Consider the following 16,730-nt stretch of genomic DNA (forward strand, 5'->3'; position numbering starts at 1 on the left):
CCCCCCCGGCCCCTCGCTCCGCCCGCCCGCCCCGCCCCGGGCTCACACCGCCCCTCCAGCCGGGGGGAGGAAGGGGACGGCAAAGCCCCCCCTCCGACCCCCGCAGCGCCCACCGACAGTCCGGCCGAGGTGGCCCCGGAGGTGGCCAGGACCCCCCACCCCAGCAGAGGGGCTGCGGGACTAAGGGGGCCGGCGTGGGGCTATGCTTTGTGCCGGCCCTCTCTCTTCCCTCCGACACACATTTGGGATCCATTTCCTCCGCTGACCTGGGGGACACCCGCCACCCACCTCAGCCCCTTCCCTCCTCCGGCCTCCGGCGGGTCCCGCGGCGGGGTGTTCCCGCCCCCCTCCCCGGCCGCGTCCCCTGGGTGGTCCCGGGATGGGAGACGGGGAGGGATCGACGGACATCCTTGCGCCGAGCTGGGGGGCCTCGGCAAGGGGGGACAGCCTGCAGGCGAGACGGAGAGAGGCTCTGGCCGAGATAGATTTGGCAGAGGGGTGCCCCAGCCCTTCCTGGGGGAGCGTGGCTGCGCGCACACGTCCCCCACCCCCTCCCTCACATCTCCCGCTCTCCCCCGCCGCTGCCAGCGGTGCCTCCAGATCCAGCCTGGAAACTTGTGCTCAGCTGGCCGTGACCGTGAGGGTGTGAGTCAGGGTGGGGGACACGCCGGGGGAGAAGGACACGCTGGCAGGACAAACCATGGTTGGCACAGGGACGTGGGCACAGCAGGGATGTGAGTACTGTAACACTCCCCCCCTCCCCATGCCTCAGTTTCCCATCATGTGCTCCATACAGCTGCCAGCCCAAAGAGGATGGGGAGGGCAAGACAAGGGGAGCTGCCCTTCCCATAGAGGGGGATCTGAGCCCTCTGAAGAGCAGCACCTCCTCCCCAAAATATCCTTGCCCATCACCCTCTACCCCACTGCTCTGTCATGCTCACCTGGCCCATGGTAGAAGTACCCCTGTAGGGACGTGTCCAGCTGGGTCAGGGAACAGCTGGAGATAGCACCTTTCAGCCCCTAGTGCCAGCCAGGCCTAGGGTTGGAGGGAGGCCAGGGGGGCTGATGCTGCTAACAGCACCAAACAGGCAGGGAGTGCCCACTTATGCACCCCCCATCATTACAGCCCTCATTAATCTGCCTCATTACTGCTCACAAATGAAAGCCCCAGTGGAGAGGGGTGTCCCCATCCCCCCAATAAATCACCCTCTCTCATTCACCACCACGACAAGCCCAGGCCCCTCAGAAGGGCAGGGACAAGGGTCATGGGACAGGGATAGGGCAGCTACAGGGATGCTGCCCTTGGGCTTATTTTCTCAGCAGGGGTGGCACAGGAGCACTTATCCCAAGGACAAACCTTTCCACTGCCATGAGCACGACTGCTGTGGGCATGCACTCCCAGTTCAAGGCCAGCCTTGGCAGAAGTCCTCTGTGTCCCCTCTCCTGGGGTCACTACGTCCCAAGACCCCCACATCTGCTTCAAAGCAGTGCTGTCCCCACACCACCCTTGGGTGCACAGGGCACACACACGTTTCACCCACACCCCTCTGCACACACCATGACACACTCATGCACATACAGCCCGTGTCACACATGACAGGTGGGCATCTGTGTGTGTGAGTGCCCATTTGGGCTGGGGGACACCCCTCTAACAGTTCATAGCAGCATAAAGCCCCACTGGTACTGCACCCAGCATCCACATGCATGCCAGCGGGCATGGACACACACCCACACAGGGACACATGCCCCACAGCATCTCCCCAGAGCCCTGCTGTGCACCCACACTCGTGCAAGCCACAGTTTGCTCTCAGTACAGCCCCATCCACACCCTCGTGAGCACACGCGTGCACAAGCATGTGTGTGTGTTACACACCTGGGAGTCCCTGTTCTCACATCCAAATCAGGGACACAGAGCCACAGAGACAGACGTGGGATCCCTACAGCTGCTGCCCCACACTTTACCATTGCCATCCCCCATGCCCCCAACCCTCAGCAACCACCTGCCCCTGGCAGCTCACAGTCCTGCATCCCCAGTCCAGCTGGGCTCCCCAGATAGTCAGGACTGTGTCCCCTGCCCTGGCACACACTGACCTGTCACCACCCTGCGGTGACACTCCCCCAGGCACTGCCTGGCTGTGGCTTTGGCACCCGCTTTGCTGTCATGGAGTAGTAGGAGTGGCCCATGCCACCCCACCATGCCACAAGCACCTTACTGGAGGTTAAGGAGCTCGAAGTGGTAGAGTGGGTGCTCCATGCACTCCACCAGACTCTCCCCTCTCAGCCTCAGTTTCCCCAGTAGGGGTGGCAGAGCGGGACAGAGCCCTGTGCCCTGTGGACCAGTCCTTTGGCACTAGGATCCCACACAGGCCAGGTGCTTATGGGCACAGAGATGCCCTACATCTGGTGCTTACAGGCAGGGGAGTCCCTCAGGCTGAGCACAGGGATCCCACACAGAACAGGCACTTTATGGGCACAGAGCTCCCTAGTGCCAGATACGTGACGCATAGGGATCTCCTACGCTGGGCACTTGGTCGGCACAAGGATCTCCCGTGATGGATGCTTATGGGCACAGGGGTCTCCTGTGCTGAGTACTTTATGAGTCCTCTCATGCTGGGCACAGGGGCTCTCCATTGCGGGTTCTCTAATGGACATCCCCCCACCTCCACGCTCTCTCCGTAAGGACAAATCTGTAAGAGAGATCCCTTTGCCTGAAAAGCTGTACAGCAGATGCCAGCAGAACCCCTCCAGCCAGGCGCTGCAGCGGCCCGCGGGTGTGGGTTATGGGTTATTGGGGGAGGGATATCACAGTGCCACGCGGGGGGTGGGACACACACACACACACACACACACACACGGAGGGACAAAGGCCATGCCTGACACCCCGACATGCACACTCACGGCTTAACCCCTCTGCTGCCCGCTGCGCCGCCAGCACTCCCGTCCCTCTGCACCCCACGGCGTCTGCCCCGGCTCCGTGCCCCCCCGGCAGACCCTAACGCCGTGGCCGCCGGTGCCCGCTTACCTCCCGGTGTCGGCAGGCGCGGAGGGGCAGCAGGCAGGACACCAAGGACTTTCCCCAGCGAACCAAGGTGGCAAAGCACCAGCTCAGCCGGGTCATGGTGCCCCTGGCCGGGGATCACCCGGTCAGGGGTGGTGGGGGTGTTCAGGGGCCGACCCCTGCCCAGGGCACGTTCGGAGGGGCGGCCAAACGCAGACGTGCCCTCCCCGCCCGCTGCAACAAGCTCCGGCGCCCAGGCAGTGCCCCGGAGGTGCCCGGCGGTGGGCACGGGGCTGTGCGGCGGTGGGCTGGGGGGCTGCGGTCCCACCGGGCCCTGTCCCCCCCCCGCCGGTCCCCCAGAGTCGCCTGCGCGCTGGCAGCCAGGCAGGGAGCACCGTGCCCGCCCATGTCCTGCAGTGCTTGGGTGGGAGCCAGCTCCGACACGCTCCCCCTCCTCCTCCTCCCCCTCCTCCTTCTCCTCCCTCTCCTCCTCCTCGCCGCACGCAGGGCTCGGGGGGCTCGGCACTCCCCGGGCTCACCCGTCTGCACCCCGGGCGCGGCATCCCTTGGGATGGGTGCCGGGCTCTAACAGAGTCCCCCTGCTCCAGCCCCCAATGCTTTGGAGATGGAGGAGCCCCGACGCCTGGGTTCGATCTCAGCTCAGCCTGCGATACTCCAACCTCCCCTCGACCCTGCCTCAGTTTCCCTCCCACACCTCCTGCCCACCCCAAGCCCTAAATGGCAGTGCCTGCACCTGGGGGAGGTGTGTGTGGGGGGGTTGCTTACCTGCTGCTCCACTAACGTCCTTGGCATCCCCCGAAGCCTCTCCCTTTCTCAGGAGCCTGAGGACACATGCAGCCCACCCAGCAGGATCCCCTCTCCAAAGGGTGCCTGGTTGATGCCCCGTGCTGTGGGCAAAGCATTGCCCAGGGGAGCTCCTCACAGCAGGACACCCCGACACAGCCCCGGGCACCCCCACCTTGCCACAGGGCTTGCTCAGGGCAGGGGCACTGGGTGCACACCACCGTGCAGCTGCACTGGGGATCCCACCCCCGCCCCCACCGCACCCATCAGAGTGGTGACAAGGGGTGGCTGGGCAGCACCCCCACATGCTGTTGCGATGCTGTGGCGATGCCAGGCAAAGGGCTCGCCCCCACAGGGTAGCTGCCCATGACAAGCATGGGCAGCAGCTGTGCCAGACCCAGGCACTAACTGCATTTGCCTCGGGAAGACTCCTAATGAGCAGGAAGGGGTACAGGAGCAGGGACTTTAGGGGGTCCCACAGACTTTCACAGTTATCCCTCACAGCCCTGCCCGGCACCCTGGGGCTGTCAGGGGCCTGTCAGTCAGGAGGTGCTGGGGTACAGCTCCCCCACCCCGCCAAGCACCAGGGGAGGTGACATCACCACTGGCTCCACCGTCCCCCACACCCCCATTTAATTAGCAGATGGCCCCCAGCCCCCCCCCCCCCCGCCGGGCAGCACCAGGCCTGTGCAGGGCCATTAGCTTTATTGGCTGTGCTGAACCAGGGCCAAGCCTCGTTAATTGAATTGCACCCGCGCCAAGGACGGGCGGGAGGCGTCTCCCCCAGCAGCCCCCAGCACCCCCTCCCAGGCTCTTGGCTGCAGCAGGGATGGGGGACACCGTTGCCAGGGTGCTGCGGCGGGATCTGCCCCACTGAGAGCTGGGCAGGGGCATAGCCCCCTCCCCAGGTGCCATGGTCCTGGCCATGGGGTGTCCAGCATGGGGCAGATGGTGCTGGCAGGGAGGGCAAGCGTGGGCACACGCAGATACTGGTGTGCCCCCCCCAGCCCTGTGCCTGCCACACATCTTGCAGCTACACACACATCTGCATCTCCCCAGCACAGTGGGGTGATGCTCCACCCCCCACAGCACCACATCCACCCTCCCATGCAATGTGGAGTATTGTGCTCCTTGCCCACAGCGACACCCACTACGGGGTGGCACGGGGTAAGGGGGGCCTGGTAAGGCTGGGGGTCACCCTGAGCACTGCCACTAGCTCCCCCTTGCCCCCCTGCTGCTCGGGGGCATCCCACCATCACAACACTCCCACCCTCTAGGGAGCCAGGAGGGTGAGGGGAGGCCCCAGCTCCTGCTCAGCATCACTTCCTACTTTCACTTTGGTGCGGAGACGAGCAGAGGCCTGGCCTGGGGGAGGCGGGTGCCCCAGCCCCCGGCGGGGCACAGGTAGGGGCAGAGGGTGCTGCAAGGGAGGCAGGGCATGAGGGCAGCTGGGCATCACTGAGGGCATGCACATCACTGGGGGCAGGTACCCAGGGCGGGGAGGTCTTTAAGCCTTGCTGGGATGGGCTGCAGCTCCTTGCCAGGAAGCGTCTTCGTGCCCAGGGGCAGTTGCCCCAGGGGGCTGGTGTGCATGGGAGAGGGGGCTTTGTGCCAGGGCTGGCTGCTGCCCCGGGGTGCTGTTGGCCGCTCCTACCTGGGTACCAGTCCTGGACCCTCTCCCTCAAAACTGCAGGGGGTTCCCTCAAAGCATTCCCAAGCCTCACTCCCACGGGAGGCCATAAGGATCTGCCTACCCTAGGCCTGGCATTATTCTCCCCCCTCTGCCCCACAGGGGCTGCACAGGACGGCCAGTCTCTCTGACCCCCTCCTCAAAGGCAGCACTCCCCAAACAACAGCTGCAAGTGCCATGGGAGACAAAGCCACAGTGCCTGATGCAATGAGGGGAGGTGGGAGGTGGCTCCTGTCCCACCACCCCCCAGACCTCCCACACTTCCTCCTGGCCAAGGTACAAAAGGAGAAGCAGGCAGGCGTAGCGTGGGCACAGGGATACGCCAGCGTCCCCCCGGCACCCGGCAAGCACCTCAGGGCACCACAGGGCTTCCTGCCACAGGTAAGGGGCTCCTCTTCCTCGGGGGAAACTGAGGCACGGGCAGGGTGGGCAGGTGGGTAGATGGCTCGTCCAAGGTCACCCAGGGGCACCAGGACAGGAAGCCAGGCATCTGGTGTCCTGTGTGCTGCTCTGCCGTGGTGGGGGCACAGGGCACTCCCACATGCTTGGGCATGCTTGTGCACACATGTTCCTGTGAGCACACACACACCCTGCCACACACATCCCCATGCACACACATGTGCTCCCCCAGCCCTGTGCCCAGTCTCCACCCACGGTGACAAGCCCCAGACCTGCCACATCCACGAGCACTACTACTCACTCTGTCCCTAGAGTGCCACTTGCCACCGCTTAAAACCACCCCATTGCACTGTTCCCTTTGGCCCCTTACCCCTTGCCTCTGACACCCCCCAAACCCCAGGTCAGCCTCATATGCAGAAGGCTGTGAGGGAGCTCAGTTTGGGGAGCTGTATGGCAGGATCTGTGTGCCCCCCTTCTCCATCCCCCAGGAGCCCCCCACACTGCTCATGATGTGAGGGAGGGAAGCGAGAGCAGAAGCAAAGGCAGTGCTTCCCCCTGCCAAGCCCACATCCTGAATCCTGGGACAGGGACAGGGTTCAGCGTCAGGAGCCCCCCAAGGAATGGGAGCCAAGGCTTGGTGGTGGGTGCAGAGAAGACTGGGTGCATTTTGGGACACATGGACAACTAAAGGAGTATGGGATGAGACAACTTTGTTCACCCCATATCCTCTACCCAGTGTAGTGGAGGAATATAGACAGAGAAGGGGGGTACCTGAGTCCACCCTCTCTTACCTAACAGCAGTTTGCTTGGGAGGAGGGGGCAGTGGAAGGTGGGGACAGATCCTCTCCTTGGGGCAGAGAGTTGAGGGGTGCCTGTGCCAGCCCCTCTCATTGCTGCCTCTGCCTTTGCAGAACCCCAAGGACAGCCATGGCTGGGGACGGGGAGCTCAACCGCATCATCAAGGACCTGCAGAGTAAGTGTGCCAGCCTGTCCCCTGCCAGCATGTCCTGTGCCAGTGTGTCCCCCACACATCATATCTCACCGTGGCCATGCCAGGTGCCTCCGGTGTCACTGGGGGCTGTCACCACTGGGGGTGCTCCACCGCATCCCAGTGCCAACCCTGCCACTGCCGCCTGCTCCCGTCCTGGCTGCCAGCCCCTCGCTCCCGCAGCTCCTTTGTTTCATCCCAGGGCAGGTTCCTCTTTCACCCGCCGGCAGAAATCCCCGGGAGGCGGTGGGGAGGGGGGTTGGGATGGGGCAGGCAGGCCCGTGCCAGCTCAGCCCTGCCATCCCACAGAGACTGTGACAGAGCTGAACCGCAGCTACCGGGAGCAGAACCTGCCAGTGACGGATGGGAGCCGGGAGCTGCACAGCCTCTGTGCCCAGCTGGAGTTCCTCCTCCAGGTACCCCCACTCCTCTGTCCCCACTGCTCCCTGCCTCAGTTTCCCTGGGGCACAGCTGAGAGCTGAGAGGAGTCCGTGCCACCCAATTTGAGGAGTGAGATGACCCCAGGTGGCATTGCCCAGCCCTGGGTGCCCCCCACCATATCAGCACCCCAACTAGACTCATCCATGTCCACATGTATAATTGCACATGCTGCAAACAGGGAAACTGAGGCACGGAGAGAGCAAAGAGGGGACACTGGGACTCACACTGCTGGGGGTGCTGGCTGGATCACAGCTCCACAGGGCACAGGCTGGGGGAACAGAGGACACCCCCAAACGAGCAAGCCCAAGCTTGTCTCTCTACCAGTTTGACCTCAAGGAGAAGAGAAGTTTCTTTGGGCAGCGGAAGGACTACTGGGACTTCTTGTGCCAGGGCCTGGCAGGGCAGCGGCAGGAGCACGAGGGCATTCGCTTCGTCACCTCCCTGGACAAGGTTGGCACAGGCTGGTGGGGTACCCAGGGGCTCGGGCATGCACGTGTGTGCTTCTGACTGTTGGTGGGTACACAAGCACTTGTGCACAGGCACGTGCTCACTTGGGCACCAAGGAGTCACCTACCATTCATTATAAAGGGTTTTCTCCCCTCTGGGGTCCCCACTGCCCCCCAGCCCTGGCTCTGGGGATGCCCTTGCCCCTTGCATGGGCTGAGGGTGAAGTATGTGGCGGGCAGACTGGCATAACAGAGCTAGATAACCCCATCTTCCCCCAGTTGAAGACCCCCGTGGGCAGGGGTCGAGCCTTCCTGCGCTACTGCCTGGTGCACCGACAGCTGGCAGAGTCCCTGCAGCTCTGCCTGCTGGACCCCGAGACCCTCCGGTGAGAGAGAAGGGGGCATGGGGAGGGGATGCTCACGGTGGCACAGCCAGGGCAGGCAGTGCCCTGCAGCACCCAACGGCATGGGTGCTGTAGATGCGTGTGCTCACCCCAGACACGGAGGAGTGCATGAGCCTGTTTTGTGCTTGCAGCGAGTGGTACTACGCCCGCAGCCCCTTCCTGAGCCCCCGGTGCCGGGCAGAGATCCTGGGCAGCCTCTACGAGTTGGACGGTGTCACCTTCCACCTGGCCCTGTACAGGGCTGACCTGGACACTGCCTGGCCTATGTTCTCTGAGTGAGCTTGGGGACAGGGGGCTTTGGGGGCACTGGGGATGCCAGGGACTTCAGGAGCACCTGGGGCTCAGCATCACAGAGCAGCACACAGGCATTGTCCCACCACACCAGACCCCACATGGCACCCTAGCTGGGTCTAACCTTAACACGTGGCCCCAGGCAGGCAGAAGCAGCTGTGCCAGCACACACGCCATGCTCCTGCCTGCAAACATGCCACACACACACCCTGTCATCCTCTGCCAAGTATGTGCCCAGGCACAGATCTGCTGCAACATCACAACACCATGACATTTGAGACACAGAGGCATAGTGTGAGGACCCTATCCCCCCGGGCACCCTGGCAGGGGGGCACTGGTGCTCCAGCACGCTCATGCCTGTTGTGCTGCTCGCACACTTGTGTGCATACAAGCACAACACTTGCAGACCCCCATACCTTTCTGCAGCCAGCACAGGGGGCTGGCTGTGACCTGTTCTGTGGGTGCCCAGGCTGGTGGCATCAGTGTATCAGGTCACCAGGTGCTACTCAGTGTCACTTGCCCTGTTGCCATCTCCATCCCCAAAGGCTGGCTGTCCCTGGGGAGCTCTGAGGGAGGTGGCAGGGCCCTGCTCAGCCTGGGGTGACCTAGTGGCCCTGAGCCCCATGTCCCCTCTAGGACACTGGTCCGGCCCAGCCCGGTGACTGGGAACAGTCTTGCAAAGATGACCCTGCAGACAGAGGACACTGGCACCAGAGCGCATGGATGGCCCGATGGCGTGGACCATCCTATCACAGCACCCTGTGGAGTACCTGTCCACCTGTGCCCACCCCCAGCTGCCCTGCAAGGAAGGAGTTTAGAGGTGAAGGATGTGGAGTACTTGGAAGTGAAGGAGGACATGGAAGAAGAGGATGAAAAGGAGGTGGAGAAAGATGATGAGGAGGAGGATGTGGAGGATGTGGAGGTAGAAGAGGATGTGGAAGAGGAAGATGAAGAGGAACTGGAAGAAAATGAGAAGGAAATAGAGGATGTGAATGTAGAGGAGCTGGAGGACACACACGGCACAGTCAAAGCACCCCAGCCTGATGGTGATGGGGACCCTGGCACATCCCCAGTGCCCGGCACAGGGTGTCTGTTGGGGTCCCTGGCCCCAGTGCCTGGGCAGCCAGGTCAGACAGAGGCATCCCTGCGGGCACTGGTGTCCCAGCTGCGCACCGAACTGGGGCAGCAGAAGGCAGCATCACGGGCACTGACAGCCCGGCTGGCACGGGAGGAGCGACGGCACCGACAGCAGGAGGAGGGCAGTGCCCGGTGTGCCCATCTGCAGGCGCGCAAGGCCGAGGCGCTGCGGGAGACCAATGCGTTCCTGGCACAGGCGCTGGCAGCGGCGGCAGCAGCGGGGGACTTGGGGGCACTGGCACGGGCACAGGAGGAGGCTCGGGTGTGGCAGGAGGTGGCGGAGGAGCGGGGTGCCAACCTGGCTGTGGTGCGGGCAGAGACGGCCACACTGTCCTCACGCCTGCGGGACTGCCAGGCAGCGCTGGCAGCAGCACGGCGGGCACAGGCGCCAGCGGATGCTCCCACCCCGGATGAGGTGGCTGCAGTGGAGGAGGTGCTGCGGCGGGCACTGGAGCTTGCCAGTGACCCTCAGGAGCCCCTGCCAGACCCTCAGGTGGAGGGACAGCCCAGCACAGCTGTCAGCATGGCCATGGTATGGGCGAGCCTGAGGGGATCCCACAGCGGGGGCAAGGGATGGGAAGCCAGGGCTGAGGCCTCACTGTCCCACAGCGTTTGGCCACGCTGGTCACCACGGCACGGGAGGAGGCCCGGCAGAGCTGGCAGCAGCTCCAGGCACAGCGGCAGGAGGTGGCACAGCTGCAGGAGCAGCTCAACAGGTCAGATGGGGACTCCCACTCCCTTCACCTACTACCCAACAGTGGGTCCCTCATCTCCACTGGATGCAGGGTTTCCCCCAGGCCCATCCCAGGATGCCCCACATGGACCCAAGGCACCTGGGGAGAGGGTGGAGGAGGGAAGGGTTTGGGGAGAGAAGGCTGGAGGGAGGCGTCAATTTCGGGACTCATAGGTAGGCAAAGGGGTGGAAGAATGATTTTGAGGCAAGTAGAGGGATGGAGGGGTGGATGAAGGCATAAATTTGGGGTAAGTTGATGGGTGAGCACCCAGAGGGATGAATTTGGGACAAGTGCATGGCAGAACGGGCAGTGAATTTGGGGTGAGTAGATGGATGCACGGACAGAAGGGCCAGAGGGATGGCTGTGGGAAATGGATGGGTGGCTGGTCTGGCAGACGGAAACGTGGCAGTGGGTACAGGGAGGCAGCTTGGGGGTGGACAGACAACAGATAGAGGGAAGGAGGGAGGGATGGAGAGACAACCACCCGAGTGACAGAGGCCACCTCCCCACTGCCCGTCGCCAGGGCCCGTCAGGACGGGGAGCGCTGGGCATCGGCGCTGCAGCGGGCGCAGCGCGAGGCCGTGGAGCGGGAGGCGACGCGCGGCGCGGAGCAGGCGCGGCAGCAGGAGCTCGTCCGCGACATGAAGGGCAGGCTGCTGGAGCTGCTGCGGTGAGGACGCCGCGCACCCTGCCGCTCTGGGACCAAACCTCTTTGCCCAGAGGAGGGCACCAGAGCGCGGGCGAATCCCGCTCACCACAGCGGGAGACTTCGGTGCCCACCTCGGGTCTGGAGTGCCGGGGTGTGCTCCTTGACTCCCGCCGCCGGGCACGTTCCTGCCAGGGCTGACCTCTCCCCCCTCCCGCAGGGAGAAGGATGCGCTGTGGCAGAAGACGGAGGGCATCGACACGCCGCCGCCCAGCCCGGCACCCCGCGAGGCAGGGCTGTGCGCCCGCTGCCGCAAGGATTTCCGCCTCCTCTCCCGGCGCTACAACTGCAGGTGGGCACCGGGGGGGCACGCCGGCATGGAACCGGGATGGCCTGGCTCTCACCACCCGCTCTCTCAGCAGGCTGTGCCACGGCAAGGTATGCCACGCGTGCTCCGTGGACGTGGGCAAGCACGGGCGCTGCTGCCTGCTCTGCTACCAGCAAAGGCGCCCGCAGGCTACGTGAGCTGGAACCGCAGCCTGGGACACCCCTGCCCTGGCTGCCTCGTCTCAGACTTGCTGGGGGCCCAGGCATCTGGAGCCTGCAGGCAGGTCCTGCTGCTCCACATTTCAGGTTTGAAAGGTTACTTTCTTGTGGCTGGTACACAAAGACAAAAAAAAAAAATCCCCACTCCTGTAACTCCATGTCTCTCGTGTTGTCTATCAGCGGTCACTAGATTGACCTCCCGGCTGCGTGGTGAGCGGGGATGCCAGCATGGGGATGTCCGAGCCCTCCTGGGAGTAAACCATCCCTGTAAAGGGTGTCCCAGCTGCAGCCAGGCTGAGCATCTGCCTGCCCCATCTCACAGTGAGGAGGCAGCAGTGGGCAGAGGAGATGTGTCTCTTGGCCAACAGCCCCAGCTTCCTGCCAGGCTGTGAGGAACTGCTTGGGCAAGAGGTTTCCCATGTGCAAAGGTGATGGGCTGTCCCTGCCCAGAACCCCTGCTGACCTTGCCCAGCATCCCTGCTGACCTTGCCCAGCACTGAGCCTCCAGGGCTCCCTGCCTGGGTGCTGGAGGACCCCTGAACCCACTCAGGAGCCAGCCCATGGCTGGCACCCACTGATACCTCCATCACTGATGCACCACATGATCAAGAACCCCTGGGAGCCCAGATCACAGGCAGTGGAAAAGCAGTATGAGATCTTCATGGAGAGATGCCTGGGCATACTGTGGTGGGCTCCTTGATGCCTGGCACACAGAGTGGCAGGAGGGATCCCATCAGTGCCACAGCCCCTTCATCAGCCCCTCTGCCCCACTCCAGTATCAGACACAGTTGCCCAAGCCAGGGCGGAAACATCACGGTTGTGTAAGGGACAGGTTCCCAGTCCTTTGCACAACAATGTCCTGGCATTGCAGCGTCAGGGGGGCAAGGAGTCCCTCAGGCCCTGGCACCCTGGCACCAGGTCACAGGGCTGGCTTGTTGTCAGCAAGGGGCTGCCCAGGGATCTTGCAGCGATTTGCTCCATTGGGGCTCAGGTTGGGGTCTGGAAGGGAGTAGCTTTGTCCCCAGGTGGGACAGACATTCTACAGAGTCCCCCGCACTGGGAATGTCCTGGGAGCTGGTTGGGCAGTTGCAAGGGGCAAGACCTGGATTTGAGTCCCCTCTGGGAATGGACAGGATGCTGAACCCTATGCAATAGCCTCTTGGGTAATAGCTCTTCCCTAGCCTGGAACCAGGGTTACCCACACCCCACTGGGCTCAGAGGACACCACTGCTTTGGCACTGAGGTGGGAAGCCCAGGACTCATCATCCCTGGAGATGTCTCCTGGCTCTGTGCAGCCATCTCCCTCCCCGTGGCAAAAGGGAGCCAGAACTGGGTGATCAACCCGACAACTCCTTTATTGCTGGATGGCCATCAGCCATGAACACCATCCCCACAGTAGGCTTGCAGAGTCCCTGAAGCCACAGATTCTGCCTCAAATTCAGGGAGAGTGAGTGGTTCTTGGCATTACTCTCCTGGCAATGAGGTCCTACTCCCCAGCTTCCCAAGCCCCCTTCCAGACAGAGTCCGGCACCCAACAGTGGCCCTGCCCATCCCTGTGGCATCGCTGCCTGCATCCAAGGGCTCTGGGTGAGGATGCTGGGGTGTGTGGGGTACTGGGGCCTGCTGGGAGCCACAAGGGTTGGGTGCCAGCAGGGCTCAGAGGGTGGTGGAGGTGTTGCCAGAGGTGGATGCATAGGAGGCACGGCCGTAGCGGGCCACGGCATCCTTGCTGATGAGCCCGCGCTGCGCCAGGATCTTGAGGAAGCTGTTGCGAAACTTCTGCCCGATGAAGGCATAGATGATGGGGTTGATGCAGCTGTGGGCAAAGCCCAGGACCTGCGTGACGGAGAGGGCCATGTCGATGCGGTTCCTCCTCTCGCAGGTCTCAGCGATGGCCCGTGTCCTCATGAGGGTGTCACTCACCAACGTGATGTTGTAGGGCAGCCAGCAGATGAGGAAGACCAGCACCACGGCAAAGATGACCTTCATGGCCCGCTGCTTCTGGGCGTTCTTGGTCTGCAGGAGGGTGTGGATGGTGACGCCATAGCAGAAGAGCATGACGAGGAGGGGCAGCGCGAAGCCGAAGGTCTGCGGCAGGACCCGCAGCACCACGCGCCACTTGGCCGTGTCCTCGCCACCGATGCGCTCGTAGCACACGGTGCCGTTGCTGGGCGAGACGAAGGCCTCACGGAAGAGCAGCATGGGCAGGGAGAGCAGCACGGAAAAGACCCATATGCCCATGCAGACAAACTTCACCCAGTGCCTCTTCTCAGTGGCAGCCCGGGTGGCATAGACGATGGCCAGGTAGCGGTCCACGCTGATGCAGGCCAGCAGCAGGATGCCGCTGTAGAAGTTGGCCTCCTGCAGCACGGAGACGGCTTTGCACAGCACAGTGCCAAAGACCCACTCGTGGGCTCGGTAGGCAGCCCAGAGTGGCAGGCTGAGGGCAAAGAGCAGGTCTGCCACGGCCAAGTTGAGCAGGTAGACGTCGGTGACGGAGCGGTTGGTGTGGCTGGAGGTCACCACCAGCACCACCAGCCCATTCCCCACCACACTGAGGATGAAGACCAGGCAGTAGATCACCACCACCAGGTACTTGTTGAGGACGGAGCTGTCAGGCCGGCACGGGGCAGAGGAGATAGCGGTGTCAGGCATGGCCGTGCTGTAGTCATAGGTGTAGTTATAGAGGAAGAAGAAGTTGGAGAGATCCCCATTGAAGGAGAAGGACTCCATTTTGCCTGTGGAGCACAAATCAGCATGAGTGTGAGGTGGGAGGGTGGTGTGGGCCAGGGGTGACAGTGTCTCTGTGTCCCCTGACACCTCCATTGTCCCCCAGGTCTCCTTCCCAGACAGTGGGCAGCCTCCACTCCCTCACTCCATGGTATCCACGCTGTGCCAGGTAATGGACAGTGCTGCAGGTGGACCCTGTCCCTTGTGTATCCCCTTGTACGACACCTCCAGCACCCCTCAGTCTGCTCCACTTGACCTGTCACTTCCCCATGCCTCATAGAGGAAGGGCTTCCCCCACAGACCAGTCACTTCTTCTTGGGTTGGGGGCTCACCTATCAATGCAGCATCATGTCTGTCCAGCAGACACCTGTCCCCTCTAGCATCCCTGGGTCCCTTGGGTTGGTGTGGCTCCTTCAAAAGCCTCTGAGCAATTTGAGCATCTCAGGAGTCCTCGGGAACCTCCAAAGTCCTTCAAATACCTTTGGGTCCCTCCAGCCTCTCTGTTCCCTCATGCGTTGCAGCTGTCAAGGCTGCGGTCGCAGTGCCTGGGGCAGGCAGCACTTGAGAAAGTCTGAAGGTGGTTTCACACCCTTCTTCCTCACCCTAGACCTGTCCCTGGGTGAGTGGTTTCACCCCCCCCCCCGGGTGGAAAGATGTGTCAGCTTTGTCAGTGTTTCACATCTCTGCTCTTCCTGTTGCTCAGCTGGGTGCTGCCGGGCATCCCCTGGCCCTGTGCTCGGCCGTGAGGGATGGGGAAGTCACAGGTGACAGTTGCTCCACCTGTCTCCTCACACAAAGGACAGTCTGCCCTGTCCCTGTCTCCCCCAAACACCCTTGGGTTTCAGCCTTCTCCCAGGCCATCTGAACTCCCATTTCACTCCTGAAACCTCTGCCCCATTTCTGAGTGCCTGAGCCCCTCCAGGGCTTGGCAATGACAGGGCTGCTTGGGCGTGCTGAGTCCCTGCAGTGCTGGGGTCTCCCTGGCTCCAAGCTGGCCCCTTCTGAACCTAAACCCTCCCTGAGGCCAACATGCCCTTTCTGCCTGGTGCAAATTCTGCCCTGCAACGGAGCCAGTACTGTTGCCCAGAAAAATCCCTCCTTGGCTCTGTTAGTCCGAGATGGTGATACTGGGGTAGTGACCCTGGGACGGTGATGCCCCAGCATCCCACAGGAGTGTGACTAGGCAAAGTGCCCCTGAGCAGGGTTGCTATGGGCATGGGGCAGAGCTGGACACCAGCACTTCCTCTCAGTCTGTTTTTGGCTGCTTCTCTCTGCCTCTCCAGTTCAAAATCACAGTGGTTCCTTCAGGACTGGGTATTCCCCACCCGTGAGTACCCTGCAGCCGGCCTGGCAGGGGGAAAGAGCAGCACCCTGTTTCCCCTCCTGACCCCGGAAGGGCAGGGGGACTCTGTGGTGGCCCACAGGGAGGAAGGAGGGACACACCATGAGGAAGGACCCTCCAGCTCATCACTGTGCAAGGAAATGGCAATGGGTGCTTCCCCCTTGGGGGCACCCAGAGTCAATGTCCCAAGGGACCCATGGCAGGGTTTGCACCCCAGATGAGCCCCATACACAGCCCCGGGTGCCCCTACCCACTGTGTCCTGCCCCTCCTGCAGCAGGCAGCTCCTTGGGCAGCTGGAGCAGCCCATCCCAGCTTCCAGCCCAGCCTGCTCCACATGTGAGGGGCCTCAGCCAGGTGCTGGGGCATCAGCAAAGCCCAAGGAAAGCCCCAATCTGCAGTGGAGCATGACAGGGACTCACCGCTCACTGTCCTCACCGTCCCCCCAAAATCTGGGGTCTTCTCTCCGTTCCAAGCTGGTTCTCACCAGGAAGCACCCAGGTACCGGGATGAATCCAGGCATCAATCCCTAAAGGAGTGTGGTGGGATGTGGAGCAGCCCCAGGCCTGGGGGTCTCACCAGGTCAGCCGGAGGGTCCCTCACCTGTGCCCGCTGCTGTGCTGCCTCCCCGCTCTCCTTTCCTCCACCACCCGATTTATGCCACCCGGGGAGGAAGCGAGGTTGCAAAACCTTCTCTCTCCCAGCGTGAAGGGGAAGTGGCAGCCAGAAGGGACCCTTCCCTGGCCCAGCCAAGATGCCTTCCCTGGCCCTTCTGTCAGTGTCCCAGGCCACTCAGCAGTGGGTGACACTGGGGTGCACCCAGGGGTGCATCGCTTCCCCTTCAGTGATGCACCCCAGGAGTCTCCAGCTGGGGGTGCTCACTTTATCCCCTAGCCCCCAATGGATGCTGAAGTCCCTCTGGGCACTGTGCCTCCCTCCAAGCAGAAAAGGGGCCCCTTGGGGCCATGGGGGGGGGTTCAGTGGGCAGGCCAGTAAGTGAAGGCAGGGCAGGGCTCTGTGAGTCAGTTTTCCCAATAATAAAGCAGGGCTTGGCACTGGGGTTTTGGGGAGCACTGCAGGCTGGGTTGCCCCTCCATTGGAGGCTGCTGTGGGGGACCCCCTCCAGAGCAGAGCCT

The 16,730-nt window shown here is 62.8% G+C and overlaps 2 protein-coding genes across 4 annotated transcripts; one reads left to right on the forward strand and one right to left on the reverse strand.

Moving 5' to 3' along the window:
• The first annotated feature begins 5,148 nt into the window (after nucleotides 1–5,148).
• On the forward strand, nucleotides 5,149–11,505 carry RUFY4 (RUN and FYVE domain containing 4). Its single transcript, XM_062004820.1, has 12 exons — nucleotides 5,149–5,206; nucleotides 5,769–5,873; nucleotides 6,803–6,864; nucleotides 7,189–7,295; nucleotides 7,645–7,770; nucleotides 8,046–8,152; nucleotides 8,302–8,445; nucleotides 9,098–10,130; nucleotides 10,208–10,314; nucleotides 10,856–11,002; nucleotides 11,199–11,330; nucleotides 11,398–11,505. Exons 3-12 carry the CDS (start codon nucleotides 6,819–6,821, stop codon nucleotides 11,501–11,503), a joined length of 2,055 nt encoding a protein of 684 aa, XP_061860804.1. The 5' UTR covers nucleotides 5,149–5,206; nucleotides 5,769–5,873; nucleotides 6,803–6,818; the 3' UTR covers nucleotides 11,504–11,505.
• Nucleotides 11,506–12,871: 1,366 nt separating this feature from the next.
• On the reverse strand, nucleotides 12,872–16,249 carry LOC104559771 (C-X-C chemokine receptor type 2-like). Of its 3 annotated transcripts, none has more exons than XM_062004822.1 (2): nucleotides 16,082–16,249; nucleotides 12,872–14,262 (listed from the first exon to the last, which is right to left on the reverse strand). In XM_062004822.1, the coding sequence occupies exon 2, from the start codon at nucleotides 14,255–14,257 to the stop codon at nucleotides 13,181–13,183; it is 1,077 nt and encodes a 358-aa protein (XP_061860806.1). In that variant the 5' UTR covers nucleotides 14,258–14,262; nucleotides 16,082–16,249; the 3' UTR covers nucleotides 12,872–13,180. The 3 variants fall into 3 exon arrangements, with proteins under 3 accessions (XP_061860806.1, XP_061860805.1, XP_010203178.2); XM_062004821.1 differs by having other exon boundaries at nucleotides 16,033–16,249; XM_010204876.2 differs by having other exon boundaries at nucleotides 16,017–16,122.
• Nucleotides 16,250–16,730: the final 481 nt, after the last annotated feature.

Source organism: Colius striatus, chromosome 11 (genome assembly GCF_028858725.1).
Source record: "Colius striatus isolate bColStr4 chromosome 11, bColStr4.1.hap1, whole genome shotgun sequence".
NCBI lineage: Eukaryota > Metazoa > Chordata > Aves > Coliiformes > Coliidae > Colius > Colius striatus.